Source organism: Suillus clintonianus, assembly GCF_016758775.1.
Source record: "Suillus clintonianus strain FC179 chromosome Unknown DEU56scaffold_124, whole genome shotgun sequence".
NCBI lineage: Eukaryota > Fungi > Basidiomycota > Agaricomycetes > Boletales > Suillaceae > Suillus > Suillus clintonianus.
This window is the reverse complement of record NW_024539348.1, coordinates 55,134-69,588: the sequence shown is the minus strand read 5'-3', so window position 1 is coordinate 69,588 and position 14,455 is coordinate 55,134. Positions and strand designations below refer to the sequence as shown.

The 14,455-nt window shown below is 48.2% G+C and overlaps 6 protein-coding genes across 6 annotated transcripts; 3 read left to right on the top strand and 3 right to left on the bottom strand.

Annotated features, from left to right (window-relative positions):
- Positions 1–855: 855 nt before the first annotated feature.
- DEU56DRAFT_834071 (uncharacterized protein) lies at positions 856–1,849 on the top strand (the record flags this gene model as incomplete). Its single annotated transcript, XM_041354686.1, has 3 exons — positions 856–967; positions 1,031–1,345; positions 1,392–1,849. Coding segments are annotated over 3 exons (792 nt in total), but the record flags the coding sequence as incomplete, so codon positions are not given.
- DEU56DRAFT_894636 (stretch-activated cation channel Mid1) lies at positions 1,848–3,920 on the top strand. The gene is made up of 3 exons (XM_041356369.1): positions 1,848–2,445; positions 2,500–2,916; positions 2,967–3,920. Exons 1-3 carry the CDS (start codon positions 2,085–2,087, stop codon positions 3,563–3,565), a joined length of 1,377 nt encoding a protein of 458 aa, XP_041202934.1. The 5' UTR covers positions 1,848–2,084; the 3' UTR covers positions 3,566–3,920.
- DEU56DRAFT_94927 (uncharacterized protein) lies at positions 3,877–4,990 on the bottom strand. Its single transcript, XM_041359102.1, has 3 exons — positions 4,695–4,990; positions 4,365–4,636; positions 3,877–4,302 (listed from the first exon to the last, which is right to left on the bottom strand). Exons 2-3 carry the CDS (start codon positions 4,629–4,631, stop codon positions 4,039–4,041), a joined length of 531 nt encoding a protein of 176 aa, XP_041202933.1. The 5' UTR covers positions 4,632–4,636; positions 4,695–4,990; the 3' UTR covers positions 3,877–4,038.
- A 656-nt stretch (positions 4,991–5,646) lies between these two features.
- Positions 5,647–6,378, bottom strand: DEU56DRAFT_94911 (DUF1242-domain-containing protein). Its single transcript, XM_041359094.1, has 4 exons — positions 6,266–6,378; positions 6,112–6,221; positions 6,027–6,061; positions 5,647–5,969 (listed from the first exon to the last, which is right to left on the bottom strand). The coding sequence occupies exons 1-4, from the start codon at positions 6,266–6,268 to the stop codon at positions 5,902–5,904; spliced, it is 216 nt and encodes a 71-aa protein (XP_041202932.1). The 5' UTR covers positions 6,269–6,378; the 3' UTR covers positions 5,647–5,901.
- Positions 6,379–7,384: 1,006 nt separating this feature from the next.
- Positions 7,385–10,790, bottom strand: DEU56DRAFT_834057 (ribosome biogenesis protein). The gene is made up of 9 exons (XM_041354685.1): positions 10,283–10,790; positions 10,113–10,227; positions 9,947–10,066; positions 9,293–9,894; positions 8,873–9,242; positions 8,693–8,821; positions 8,345–8,644; positions 8,082–8,294; positions 7,385–8,025 (listed from the first exon to the last, which is right to left on the bottom strand). The coding sequence occupies exons 1-9, from the start codon at positions 10,741–10,743 to the stop codon at positions 7,600–7,602; spliced, it is 2,736 nt and encodes a 911-aa protein (XP_041202931.1). The 5' UTR covers positions 10,744–10,790; the 3' UTR covers positions 7,385–7,599.
- A 1,993-nt stretch (positions 10,791–12,783) lies between these two features.
- On the top strand, positions 12,784–13,512 carry DEU56DRAFT_894628 (uncharacterized protein; the record flags this gene model as incomplete). The annotated part of the gene is made up of 3 exons (XM_041356368.1): positions 12,784–12,877; positions 12,936–13,207; positions 13,270–13,512. Exons 2-3 carry the CDS (start codon positions 12,941–12,943, stop codon positions 13,510–13,512), a joined length of 510 nt encoding a protein of 169 aa, XP_041202930.1. The 5' UTR covers positions 12,784–12,877; positions 12,936–12,940.
- Positions 13,513–14,455: the final 943 nt, after the last annotated feature.

Below are 14,455 nucleotides of genomic sequence, written 5' to 3'. Positions count from 1 at the left end.
ATCACAGAGCCTTCTGCTAATGCCGAGGTCGACGTAGCAGCAAGTCATACCGGTCTTCCAAATTCATTTGCTTACCGATTGTTGGAGTGGCCCAAACCTACGTGTCACGAAGCAAGCGCCATCCTTTCCCTACTCCACCGCCATAGGAAGACACTCCGATACTATATACTACACGCACTACATAACATTTCGGGAGGGGTGTCCCATTCTCACCGTCGTGGTTGTGATACTCATCTACCACTGCTTCACCCACGAGTATCACGCCGTTCTCTGTCGAGTTTTCTCCGGGGGTCGAAATTTACTCTATAAACATCCTCTTTTACACACGAACTGAAGGGCAAGATTATGAGCCACAAAGAAGAGATGGTTTCTTGCGGCGTAATTGTTGTCTACATTGTCTTACTCTGAAATGTCCGCTGGGGGACAATGCCCTACATATAATTTGCATGTTGTACGATATGAGTTGCAGTCGGCCATGCGTATGCGCACTGCGCAGCCACAGGACCCATGAGAACCCCTTTGGAACCCAGGCTGGCGTCCGGACAAAAATTGACCCAAATGACCGTTTCACCCAGGTTACAGTCCGGACACAAAACGTCTAATTTGGGTGTCGACCTAGGTGAACGTCCGGACATCTGCGGAGGGGTGGGGTGGTATGCCAGGTTAGAGTCCGGACATGGGCTATTGTTTCGTGGAGGTAAGATATGGTAGAGTAGTGTAGCGGAAAGACACGCACGTTCGATAGCGTTGAGCGTGAAAGTTCGAATCTCATTTTTTACAGTTTCCATTGGACACTTGAAGCTTGAAGTTCGAATCAGCGCAAAACGAGCGACTACTATGTGACAGCCTAAGCAACTGGCGCAAACCAACATCTTTTTTCATTCATTGGTACAGTTCTCCTATCTCACTAATATGAACGAGCTCGACCTCGTTTGTCCCCCTATTTTCCACCCTCATGAATGGATTGGTAAAGGCCATAAATATGATTTAAAAAACCTTCCTCAATCAGTGGTCTTTGCTCGTTCTGCAGCACTCGCGATTCCCCAAGCGCACATGCACCACATCCCATCTCGCAACCTTTCCGTTCACGATTTTCTGCAGCTGTCATTGCCTGCCCCCTCCTCGACCATTATTTCTGTGAAAGTCAATTGTTGGTTTAGCCACGACCCTCCAGACATCGACTCGGACTTATCGTACCTCAAAACTCGGCCCATCCCCTCTGAAAATGTATTGGCAGAGATCAATTCTGCCATCAGTCACGATGCGCGTATATCTGCACTCCATCCCCTCAAAGTCGATGATTTTGCGATTGTATACACAGAGTGGGGCCTTCGCATCGGCCGAGGTGAGTTTGTGCTACTATGACATTGTACTCGCTGACACAGTCTCAGTGATTGCAATTTACTCGAAAGGTGGTGGTAAAAACGGCAAACACGCTGCTGTTGACAAAGCAGACGCTATCGCTGGTGTCTCGTACCTTGGTGTCCAAATCTACCAGCAACATTTTCATCGTCATTTTCGTTCCATTCCTGATGCAACTGCCATGTTCCAATGCAACCAATTTGCTTTCATTGCTTCTACTGCCTTTCTCTGTCTAATTTCATCTAAGCCCAACCTAACGCACTCGGGACTCGAACTTGCACCTGCAGACCTCACGGACTTCCGATATCCTATCAACTGCTTTGCCTCAGTTGGCGGAAGCTGCCAAATTGTTCCGCAAGAGGACTTCGAGAAACGGGACCACACAGAGGGATGAAGAAGGCGATTTTTGATTCTTTTTAGCTTCTACTGGCTATTCTAAACACACCTAGCTACTTAGAATAAGAAAAAAACGCATTTTTTGAGTTTTTTGGTAACCTGGGTCAGAGTCCGGACAAAATTCACCCCTCAGCTGAACCCAGGACGGCATCCGGACAAAAATCACCAAAACGTGTCCGGACAAGTTTGGGCCTCAGCTCACCTGGGTTCCAAAGGGGTTCTCATGGGTCCTGCAGCCACTGGTTTAATTACCCGAGACCGATCTCCGGGTTTGAAATTACACAGCGCTCAGCAGTTGACTGCCGCGACGTCAACGGGCTTCATCGATGCGTACACTTCCGCAATCTCTTTGGTGTCTCATACATGCAACACTTGCCGTTAGTGCACAAGAGTTACTGACTCTCAATACTTTATATTCTCTTTCTTTTTCGAGTCAGTCTAGTGACCCCACCTTTTCACTTCCACAGGCTCAGCAGCTGACGGTATCCGTCGCCATTTGCTCGAGTGGAATTACATCTCCAGCATTTCTCGTAACCAACAACACAGCGTCTACCAGCACTACAGATGTTTTTGAAATCCCATTGCATAACGGATTCGGGAACTGGACTGGTACCACGCTGCAAGGTGGATCATTAGTTGTACAGAATGTTGCCCAGGCCTCATTCCAAGTTGCTGCATCGACAGGAGGTATGTGCACCGAATAAACAAATGAATTCAATAGTTTGTTCATGCTGCCAGCAGATCTTGTGCACGAACTACTTCCCGCACTCCCGCTCCTCGGAGATACCACCAATACTCAGACTCTGATATTTTCGTCTCCAATATCACCTATCGAACTCTCGCCATCCACTTATCCAAATTATACTCTTCCTCCTGCTAACCTTTCCATCCCTTCACCACCATCATCGCCTCCCTCATTCTCTCTTGTCATTGCGCCCACTTCCTCTGGTCTTGCATCTGGTCTGCAGACAGCATGTAGCATCAATTCTACATCCTCTTCAGGCTCGGTACTAAGCAACGATCTCTGGCTGCGCGACAATCACGGTTGGAGGTCTCAGTGGCTTGTTGATGACTTGACACCGAGTACGAACTACACTGCCTATGTTATCCAGGACCAGGTAAAATTGAGCGGACCAATCTATTTCACAACCAAATCTCGTGCGTTTCCTCCTTGGTGTATCATGCATTCACTCATGTCTCCATATCAGCATCATTCTCCTGTCCCCTCGTACACTCCCTTCCATTTTGTCCATCCACATCATACGCCGTTCCTCTCCCAACCCCCCAATCCCCTGCAACGTCCTACAACTCTTCAACTCTCCCACAGACCGTATCAGACCCCCTTCTTCAGTATATGACCAACTTCACAACGATGCTCCTCACATTTCCATGCGGGCGCGACCTATACTCCCCCTTGCAGACCTGCGAGAGCTGCCAGGAAGCGTATCGCGCTTGGTTATGTTCCGTGTCCTTCCCGCGATGCGCCGAGCCTCCATCAAGTTCTTCCTCACCATCGTCTCCAACGCCAGCATTGACTACACCTCAGAGCGGCATGAACGCACGCAACCCTTACCTGCCAAATGTTACATATTCGTATCAGACGGTCTTGCCTTGCCTGGAGGTTTGCAGCGCTGCTGATCGCGCATGTCCGAATTTCTTGGGTATCAAGTGTCCGGTTCCACGGTTTAATGCGGCATCGAGCTACGGTGTCGGTTATATTGATCAAGGGGAACAGGGGGTGCTTGGCGGTGGGAGTACGGGTGCGGCGCAAGATCGGTGGGGAAATGTGTGGTGTAATTCTGGTTGACTTGTGATTACTGGTGCAGCTGATCGTGTATGTTGGCGTAATAGAGGCGAGCAATGGACCAACGCCCGACAAACATGTATGTGACAAGTCTGACAAGTAGGAATGAAGAAAGAGAGAAGAAAGCATTTCAGTCATGTCATGAATTTTCATTGCGTTATATATTCGGTTGTTGAGTTATTGGTACTAGTGTACCACACTATCAGTCTTCCGAAGAAGTTAGCGCTCGGCTCCTCCGAGTCGTGCCATGATGGTTTTCCAGGGCGTTCAATGCTTAGGTTCACTGTCCTACAGGCACATGCGTCGCGTGGTGGTGTTGGTGGTGGGCTAAGATATAGCTATAACGTTCATCTTTGAGACTAGTAACATTGCGGCAAGTTCACATATAGTACATACAACATTTTGGCACTGCTAAATCCTGCAACCCCATCACTTTCTTGGCATGTGAGCAAAGTACACTAACATTCTCTCCCAAGTTAGAGTACACGAATCTTCCACTCGTCGTTCATGCGATAAGCTTCTGTGATTGTCTGGGGAGCAGCCGCAGACTGAAACCCGACCCTGAGCATGCCCTTATTATGATCACTAGCACTGGTGTCGCGGCTGGATCGGTCTTGAGCATACAAGCAAGTGCTGTTCTCAACCGCAGTGCCAAGGGTCTCGCATTTCTGCCAGCCGTGGCGCTGGGTGTGGCAAATCTCCTGCACACGACTGTCCACAGTGATGTAATAAACGCGGATCTGTAATGGTGAAGGAGGAAATGAGATTATGAGACGCGGAACGGGTGGCCGCAAATTCGTACCTCTTGCAAGTTGTTACACGCCACAGCTGCGATGGGCGTGTTGATACGGGCAGCAGGCATGTTGCTATTGGTGAGTTTGAGCAGCGTATAGGTCGTGCTCTTTGGGTCGTTCAACGACATCTCATAGATCTGATAGTCCTTGTTTTGAAAGTAGACGCGGAATTTCCCATCGTCGCTCTGCGCTGCGCACATGGTGGTCCCGACGAAGTTCGTGGGCAGAAGGTCGGACATGTTCGCGGACTGGGAGACGGCTGCTGATTCGGACATGGTTGCTACAACCCGTGAATATAAATACCATCGACCATGGATGTGTTGCTAACTGTGACTCACTTTAGTAGATGGCAGTTGATGAGATGAATGTTAAGCAATGAATGAGTCTTGCTTTTAAACCTCCAGGTGACCCCTGTCTGAATAATAGTGCGGGCATAGATGGTTCCTTGCTTGGAAGAATATGACATAGGAGGAAGTCACCGTGGTGTCTGGGCACGGATTTGACCGTCTTCCACAGAGTCTGGGGCCCAAGGTGGGGTCGTCGTGCGCCCTCAGACATCAATATGCGTACCCAGGCCTGCGGGTAACATGACTACATAGTCAGATGAGCGTCTGCAAATTCACTCATAGTGCAGCGCGTGACACACCTCTGGGCCCGGAAGTGCTGGACCTGCAATAACATCGAATCTTGTTTCGACGGCAAAGTGAATGTTATTGATTCAGTAAACCAAGGCCAATGCTGCAGTCATTCTACACCGTCAACAAGTTAGATAGGGGCGACAGTTGCGTCATGGACATGTATACACCGCTGCTTCGCTGTCAGTCGTGAAGTGATGTGGAACAACAGACTACACACCATCGTTCGCGACTGTGCGTGTGCCGCTCTCCGTCCGCTTGAATATGAAATGAGAAGGAGTTTCTGTGGTGTCTGGACACGGATCTGATCCAGAAAATACGTGGCCCAAAATGCGGTCATTGTGCCATCAAACAAATGACATGCGCACCCATGCCTGCATATAGAGGCGACGATCTTCATTCGTTTATGGTCTGTCTAGGGGCGACTACAGTATGTGAATTTTGAATCCCGGTGATCATTGACGTGATGTTATATTTGGCTGCAATCTAGACAAATTTCACTGCTGCATGGGCAATGGAGGCACTTTTGAATCAATAGAGACAATGTCAAACACTCAGCATGAGTCTGGTGTTAACTAAGATACATGACGCGTGTCAGCGATTTTCGGTTGTGGCTTCAGAGCTTCAGGCACAATGGTCAGCATGCAAAGTATTACAAAGGGATTGAAAGCTTCACTGATTGAACCTGTGTTTTACCCCGACAAAGCCTCATGAGACGGGCATAATTATGCATGCCGACAGAATGTTAGCTGAAAGGGTTGCACCTTGGTTGTGACTTTTGCTTTATATTTTTCGTTTACTTGAACCTATTGCAGACGTGTTGTTTCGGATACGGTTCCGTGGTGGCAGGTCGGTTATCGGGCGGGGGATAGGTCGACTTCATCATTGCACACATCATAATCCAGTTTGATTATTGCGCAATCATTGTAATTGCCATGGCCACGCATGCTAATGCAACGTATGGGGAAAGACGTTCTCCTGTATGAATGGTCAGGACTCAAAAGCTCGGAGGAAACCACATGTATGAAAACGTACCTATCCGCGCAGACATGAAGAACAATCCGAGGAATCTGTTATATTTCTCAGCATTCGTGAACCCCCTTGAATAAGACAAACATACCCTTCCTTATTTCTATCGACCAGTCGTGGGGCAACTGCGCGAACGTATGTGCAAGTGCAGATCATCAACAGAATGACCAGAAGCAGGGATTGGAAGTTGAAGAGTGCAGACTTCTCGTCTTCAGTTAATGTACAGAACGACTATGAAGACATACCATATCATAAAGAATGGCGACCTGCAGCAGTAGCAACTTGAAGCTTGAAGCTTGACTTGAAGTTCCGGAGTCGGAATCCGGATGTGCCAACACTGCATATGCTCAAGTGAACACGTCGTATCATAGTAACCTAACGTGTCTGTCATAATGATCATGTTTTCTACTCCTTCAACAGCTCATTCAATTTCGCCGTTGGAGTCACTGATAACGTGGTCTAACGCTGCCTCGGCATTGAATGCTATAGGAGATGCAATCTCATGTGCGTGGCAACAAACTCAAGAGTTCGATGTAAGTACGTTGGTTCGATACATGCATGGCTTACTAGCAAGGTTATACCACTGCACAGCTAGTAAATGCTTCTGGCTTGACCAATTCGTACCTGCAGGCGCGCGAGGCAAAAACACAGACCCTAACGACGTCCAACAGTACAAGGTCTTGACTCCTCAGCGAAAGAAGGAATGTGATGAGTGCCACTTTTCAAATTTCCACATCCCTACAAGTTTCGGATGATCAAGAAGTTCTTGATCTTTTCGAGGACGATCCTCAGCTTGCTCCACACATTCACCTGCCAATGCAAACACACCATTGATAAATGGTTTTACGGCAGTCCATGCGGGCCCATCCGCCTCCAAGGACGCGCTGCAGCTTTCTTTCCTAATCGACGAGGACTGTTATTGGTCCCTGCGCCCATTCTCTTCTTACTGCTCTCAGAACGCCGGTAACGTGAGTATTGAGTCTAATGCCCCTCCTTTTCGTCCATCCCTCTTTTTGCCTTGTGCTTTGTTTTATAAGTTAGACACGTGCGTTTGCTTGTACCTTCCGCGCTTGGCGCACTATGTCATTCGTCTTCCCACCACGCACATCTTGCAGCAGACATATTGGTGCATCTTTGGCCTTGTTCAATGATTAAGCATAGTATCATATATGGTGGCCTGCTTTGTACTTGAGTATAAATATTCTGCTTGGAGTCGTCCATCGGTACCAATCATGATATTCACGGGCTCTCGTTGACGTTTGTAAAAAAAAAGTTAGTGACAGCGCATTTCTCGAAGGAAAACAGCTGTTTTGCGAGCCACCAAAACACGATGAACCTTTAGGCAAATTATTAGCGAAGCATGCCCATCGCGTCCGTTAGTGTGAAACAAGTATACTCGATGGTTCAATAAAATCTTGCGTCTGCACTGAATTGCTGATGCACTCGATGGTTGAGCAAATTTGCGGCGAGCTCGAAGTTCGAGGATGGACTAAACAAGGTCTTGGCATGCTGCGTCGGTCAGGATGCGAACAGGACTGGGAAATGACTAGACAATGTAAGATACATATCCACACCATTGTTATATATCGTCCTCGGGACCGTCCTCGATCATCTTTGCGTAGTCTTCGTAACTTGCAAATGTCGGCAAGCTTCTCAACTTCTTCCGCTTTTCACGTTTGGAATCGTTCTCCTGTTTTCGCTTCTTCGTGTTACCGAAGCCATTCCATTGTTCTTCGCCGTCGCCATGATCTTCTTCTTCAACGATTCCGTCATACTCGATGAGACCTTGAGGAACTTCATCCAAGCCAATGAGATCCTCATTGTCAGAGTCCTCGACCATGGAGAAATCATCGCCAGAACCACCATCTTCATCTTCCTCAGCAACTTCAACCTCCCCATCATCCCCATCATCCCCATCGGAATCATCAAGACCTGAAGCGACGCTGTCGCTGTCTGCCATAAGGTCTTCATCTCCCGCCATACGAGGCATGCTGGCTTGCATCGCCTGTTTGCAAGATAAGTTGAGCTCCAGATGCAAAGATGATAACGAGAACCAAGTACCTTCCATATATCTGCCTCTTCGGCGTCACTGTCTTCATCTTCACCACCGTCGTCATCACCTTCAGCATTTTCCACGTCTGTGTCCAGTGCTTCCTCCGCCTCGCTCGCTGAAGCATCATCCGATTCCTCTGCCTCACTATCCCCTTTGCCGGTATGGACAATTTTGGTCTTATCCTTTTCGCGTTTCCTCGAAAAGTATGTATGGAAGAAGACCTTGAGTCAACTTTAGCACCGTCTCAGTCACCGAATAAGCAAGTCATCACCTCGTCCACAGGGATATCCTGTAATCGCCTATTCAAAAATTTCTCGTCGTTCGGTAGAGCACCGCCGGACGATTCGCCTTTCAATAGTTTCACGCCAATCCTGTCGTTCGCGCCGGCTGCAGGCTGCATGGCGCTAGAGCCTTTCGCCTTTGTTTTTTTGGGATTTTTGTAGACAAACCGATCGAGGAAATGAGAAAGGGTATTTAAAGACAGATCTGGGCTTGACGTGATAGGTTGGCCAGAGAGGAGTTGTTGTGCGTGCAAAGAGACGGTGGGATGATAGTGGTGTATGAGGGGAATCTAGGAGAGAGATGAGGACTTGCAAAAGGAACGGAAATGAGCTATTACCAATTCGAACAAGGGAGAAGCTGATGGGTGCGCAAACTGTGGGTCTCGCTTTCGTGGATCGTATTGTTCTTCAGAAGTGGAATGTGATCCCTTGGAAACGTTTCGCAAGCCTGGAACTGTACTGAACAACTGAGAACCACGTCAGCTGGACGATGAAAACGGTGAACAGGAGCGCCTTACTTCTCCTAGGAGGTATAATCCTCCCACAATGAACTCTGTCCCGCCAGCACTACCACTTGCAAGCACTTGGACAAACCGGCGAACAAAACTCTTCACGCGTTCGAAGTTGTCGTCAGCCTTGAGGGACTTAAAGAGTAGGTTTAAGTACATGGTCTGTTTTGAGGATGAGGCGAGGCGACTATTGTGTAAAGACTGGTACAATGTTCGATAATACCGGTCTACAATGCTCTTCGAGGTTGCAGAAGATGAAGACTCAGGTGAGTGGGAGAGCGAGGACGATATCTGCTGGATAAGGAGTAGGGCTTGCAAAGAGGTGTTAAACGTTGAGGTATGTGTGATGAGGAACAGGGTGTCGATGTGCTTGTTCAAGCTTGTTGGAGAGAACGTCAGATCAGAATCTACCATGCTTGAGAAACCTACCTGACATCCGATGGGCCCAGCTTTGCGTAGGGCAACGCACGATTCACACCTGTCAATATGGCGGAAATCGATTTTGAAAAGGCATCTTCAACTTCCGCAAAACCACCATCGCCAACGACCTCTTTAGTTGTCTTCCGCTTTTTCTTCTTCCCTACGATTTCTCTGTCCTGTTCTTCGACGTTTTCTTGTTTGCTATGCGACCGACTCTCCCCTAATAAATCCTTGAACATCTGGAAATACACATCGATGACCTGTACAGCAACATCTTTGTCTCCCGGAACGAACACAATCTGGTTAAGCGTTATCGTCGCATAATAGCGCGCGTGCTCATTGCTCGTTTTCTTTGTAGCACCGTCAGGCTTAGATTTTGGTTTGGGTTTTGGTTTCGTATTCGGTTTCGGCTTGGATGTCGAGGTGGTCGTCTCGTCGGTGAAGCGGATATGTGTATTGGTAGTTGGCGCAGTGGCAGGTGTCGTGATGCTTGGTCGAAGGATGAGGGACGTCATCTCGCGTACGACGACGCCTTTCATAGACGGATGAGCTTGTAGAAGTTGAAGGAGGTGATAGGAAGCGCGAGAACATATGGATTTCTCGGAATCGCCCTATACACCAGGATTAGGTTGCTTAACGAGTTGAATTTGTCTTTTCACTTACCAATTTGTTAACCAGTAGCCTAAGTAAATTATGTTCCTGCTCAGGTTTTTCGCGAAGGAGGGAGTAAGTTAAGGAGAGTGCTTGGGTGCGCACGTATGACAGCGGATCCATTGAAAGGACCTTGGAAACAGTTAGCTTCTGCGCCTGACCATGCTTAGGATCTCACCTCTAAGATTTGGAGGATGGAGAAAAAATATTTCTTTAGCCAATCCTCGAAGTACCAAATGAGGATATGATCATCCTTGACGCCGTGGTGTAATAGAGGCTGATCACGAAAGTACCTAAGTAACACAACCATCAAAATTTTATCCAAAAAATCAAAATGTCCATACGCACTTCAACTTCCGGTTCGGTGCGCCGCCTCCAACCCACCAATCGAGTATACATCGCAAAGCCTTAAGACTTTCTTCCCGGCCTCCTTTTCCTTTTCCTCGTTCGGACATCCCCTTCAGAGTTTCCAGCGCTTTTGTGTTGTGTAATGGGCTGCTTTGCACGAGGAGCGTAAGAGCACTGAGCCTGTCTGACAGTGTGCCTGAGTGCAATATTTTCTGCAAAAATGCATAATCTGAGCTGGACGATGTGACTGTTGAGGATGACCTTGACTGGTATGTCTCTACCGCCTTTGCATGAAGAGATGCGCCGCGCTCCATCAAGGAGGACAATTTGGCAGACGTGACGGGTGGGAGAGCGGTAGATGACCCAGACAGCTTGGGTACATCTTGATACCATAGAGGAGACGCCTCAATCTGAGGTTTTTTCGCGACTTTGGAGACATCGGCGCGAGATGGTGTTGGCATTATTTTATCTTCGGGGGTTGTGCGAACGCATATGTAAAGTGTTCTCGACAAGTTGCTTACTGAAAGGGTAATAACATTAGATAATCATCTAACTTGATCAGTGACAGTCAACCTGTCGAGCATATTAATCCTCCAGACGAGTACTACGAGCAATATTGACCTCAGGGTTTATCTATAATGGACATACAGGAGCGCGAAGCCTTTCTCGGTTTTTGGGAAAGCCATGGTCGTGCACAAGCACTTGTTTTGCTACCTGCCACTCTTTATCGTTCAATGGCTCTGCCACTGTTTGAGCATGGGCGGGAGGCACCAAGTGATTGGAGACTATATGGAAATGAGTGTGGGGAAGACAGAACTAGTTTGAGGCGGAAGGGACCTACAGACGAGGAAGTCACAGACAAAGGGGAGCAGGCCATCTCTTACTATCGCAATGTTGGTCGATATACTAGAATACTCACTTTAGAATGTTACCAGAGAACGATGCGATCAATATTCCCCGATACACGCCTCGACATCTGCACCTTCAAGCTTCGACATCAAAATTTGAGCTCGTAGTGAAACATTCAAGCGTACTGAGAACCGAGATTGAAGTCCTTCGAGAACGACAGTGGCCAGGGCAGCCTCTCTGTCCCTGTGTATCTTCGCAACCAACACCAAAGCACCGAGGTTTATCGTGCTTAGTAGCGCCCGTACAATGGAGTCTCGATCCTATCTAACAATCTAAACAATTGAAAATAACAACAGATCAGCCTCGTTTTGCTGAATCCACAATACTAGCTGTGTTGTCGAGGCGAGATTTACTGTTGTTGCAGGTTCAGCACTTCTAGCCCAGAGGTGTGTCACGCACTGTCCTGTGGACGAATTGACTTATCATCTGACTATGTTGCCATGGTCCCTGCATCACACGCAGGCCTAGGATATACATGAAGTGACATTTATTCCATGGCGCACAATATCCGCATCATGGGCCTCATTGGATTTTCATCATGTTCAGATCCATGCCCAGACACCGCGGAGACTTCTTCTCATTCTATGTCCAAGCATGTCGATGAGGACCGAGAGCGACATACACACTTTCGAGTCCAGGCAGCAGTTTCTCCCTATCCTTCTTACGTCGAAACAGACACCGAAACAGCGGCGTATGCCCTGCGCTGCGTACTAGGACTCGTCTGTCATGTGTCGGCTGTCTATGATGTAGCCGTCACCCCTATCTAACAGTTGTTGGCTGTGTGGAATGACTGCAGGATCAGCCTCGGTTTTCTGAATCAACAATATTCACATTCACTTTGCCGTCGTAACGAGAATCCTCACCACTACCGGTTCAGCGCCCCCGACCCAGACTTGTGCCACGTACTGTCCTGTGAGCAAATCGTCTATCATTCGACTATACAGTCATCGTTGCTGGATGACACGCAGGCCTAGGTGCACATGAGATGTCATTTCTTTGATGACCCACAATAGCCCCATCTTGGGCCCCATAATTTGTATGTCACGTTCAGATCCATGTCCGCGGGGACTCCTCTTTCATCTCCAATTGTGTAGAGGAGGACCCAGAGCAACATAGAATAAAGGTGGACATAGGCGCATTTTGGTGACCCTGGCTCCTTACTTTGCGGCCGACAATGAGGCAGGGGCGTATGCCCTGCGTTATAGTACACGGCTATACGGGCCTTCATGGCGTAGCTGTCGCTTCTATCCAACAGTTTGTTGATGGTGTGGAATGACTGCAGAATCGGTCTCCAATGGTTTGCTGAATTGACAATATTCGCTTTTTCGTCAAGGCGAGATTCGCTGTCATTGGATATTTAGCACTTCTGGCCCTTTGAGAGGTGTCCACGTGCTGCACTGAGCGAATTTTCAGACTTTCATCTGACTATGTAGTCATGTTACCCGCAGGCCTGGGTACGCATATTGATGTCTGAGGGCGTACAATGGCCGCATCTCGGGACCCAGATTCTGTGGATGACGGTCAGATCCGTGCCCAGACACCACGGTGACTTCCTCCTATTTCATATTCTTCTGAGCAAGGAACCACCTATACCCGCGCTGTTCTCCAGACAGGGGTTGCCTGGAGGTTTAAAAGCAAGACTCGTTCATTGCTTAACATTCATCACATCAACTACCTTCTACCAAAGTGAGTCACAGTTAGCAACACATCCATGGTCGATGGTATTTATATTCACGGGTTGTAGCAACCATGTCCGAATCAGCAGCCGTCTCCCAGTCCGCGAACATGTCCGACCTTCTCCCCACGAACTTCGTCGGGACCACGATGTGCGCAGCGCAGAACGATGATGGGAAATTCCGCGTCTACTTTCAAAACAAGGACTATCAGATCTATGAGATGTCGTTGAACGACCCAAAGAGCACGACCTATACGCTGCTCAAACTCACCAATAGCAACATGCCTGCTGCCCGTATCAACACGCCCATCGCAGCTGTGGCGTGTAAGGACTTGCAAGAAGTACGAGTTTTTATGCCACCTGTTCCGTGCCTCACAATCTCATTCTTCTTTCATTATCACAGATCCGCGTGTTCTACATCACTGTGAACAGTCGTGTGCAGGAGCTATGCCACACCCAGCGCCATGGTTGGCAGAAAGGCGCGACCATTGGCACTGCGGTCGAGAACAGCACTTGCTTGTATGCGCAAGGCCGATTCGCCCGCAATGAGGCCATGCTCAGGGTCGGGTTTCAGTCTGCGACTGCTCCCCAGACTATCACAGAGGCTTACACTGTGAAAGATGAGTGGAAGACTCGTGTACTCTAAATTGGATAGCGTACTTTGGCTCGCATGCCAAAAAAAGGGATCAGGCAACGGGATTTATCAGTGCCAGAGATGTTATATGTACAATAAAACAAATATGACGTGTTGCATGAATCGACAGTTTCAGACTCATGACTGCCTTTCCAGCCATGAGGTTGCGACTCCTGACAGACTTGAATATGTAGTCAAGCGGCTGAGCCTCTCGTCACATGGATTAGGACCTTGCGAGAGAGGTTTTGACGTGCATAGTTGAGAGTGTCGGCAGCTGGTCGACTTTGCCGTGCTACGTTTGCAAAAATTGAAAAGGCCTTCATGGATGATGTCGATATGCCGTTGACGGAAAACGATCCGGAGGTGGAATTATCATGGTGCGCACCTTGACGCCAGGAACGCCGGAAACATCAAAAAATCGGCAAAGCTCTTGAGATGCTGGATTATTTGAAATACTGGCTGTAGAAATAATTTTGGGGCATTGTCACCCAGACAGTTGCCAATCGCCATTATAAGGAGTGCCACTCCGCTGACGATGGAATTCCCTTTGGACCGCTTCGATGAGCCACTCGCTTAGATATAAAAGGATGTCCTTACTTTTTTGTATCTTTAGTGAATTAACTCCCACTCACTCATCACTCGTGGTCTATCAATCCCCATCGAACTCATTATTAAGCCTTACACCATACTTAACCATTTGACGTCTGAAGCCAGTCTCGTCCGTCCGGGGTCTGAAACAAATTTCGCCCGCGCTGGATGGCCAAACATCACGGCGAGCATATAGCAAGTATCTATTGGAGAAAAACAATACGGAATTCAAGCCTGAGACTGCAAACACTTGCCAAAGGTGAGACCAAGCTCGTTCGTTGCCTGTGCGAAGTTTTGGTTATGGACAGAGAGGTCGCCGTGCCAGATAGAGACTCGTCGAAGATAACCGCAAAGTTGCTACAAAAGT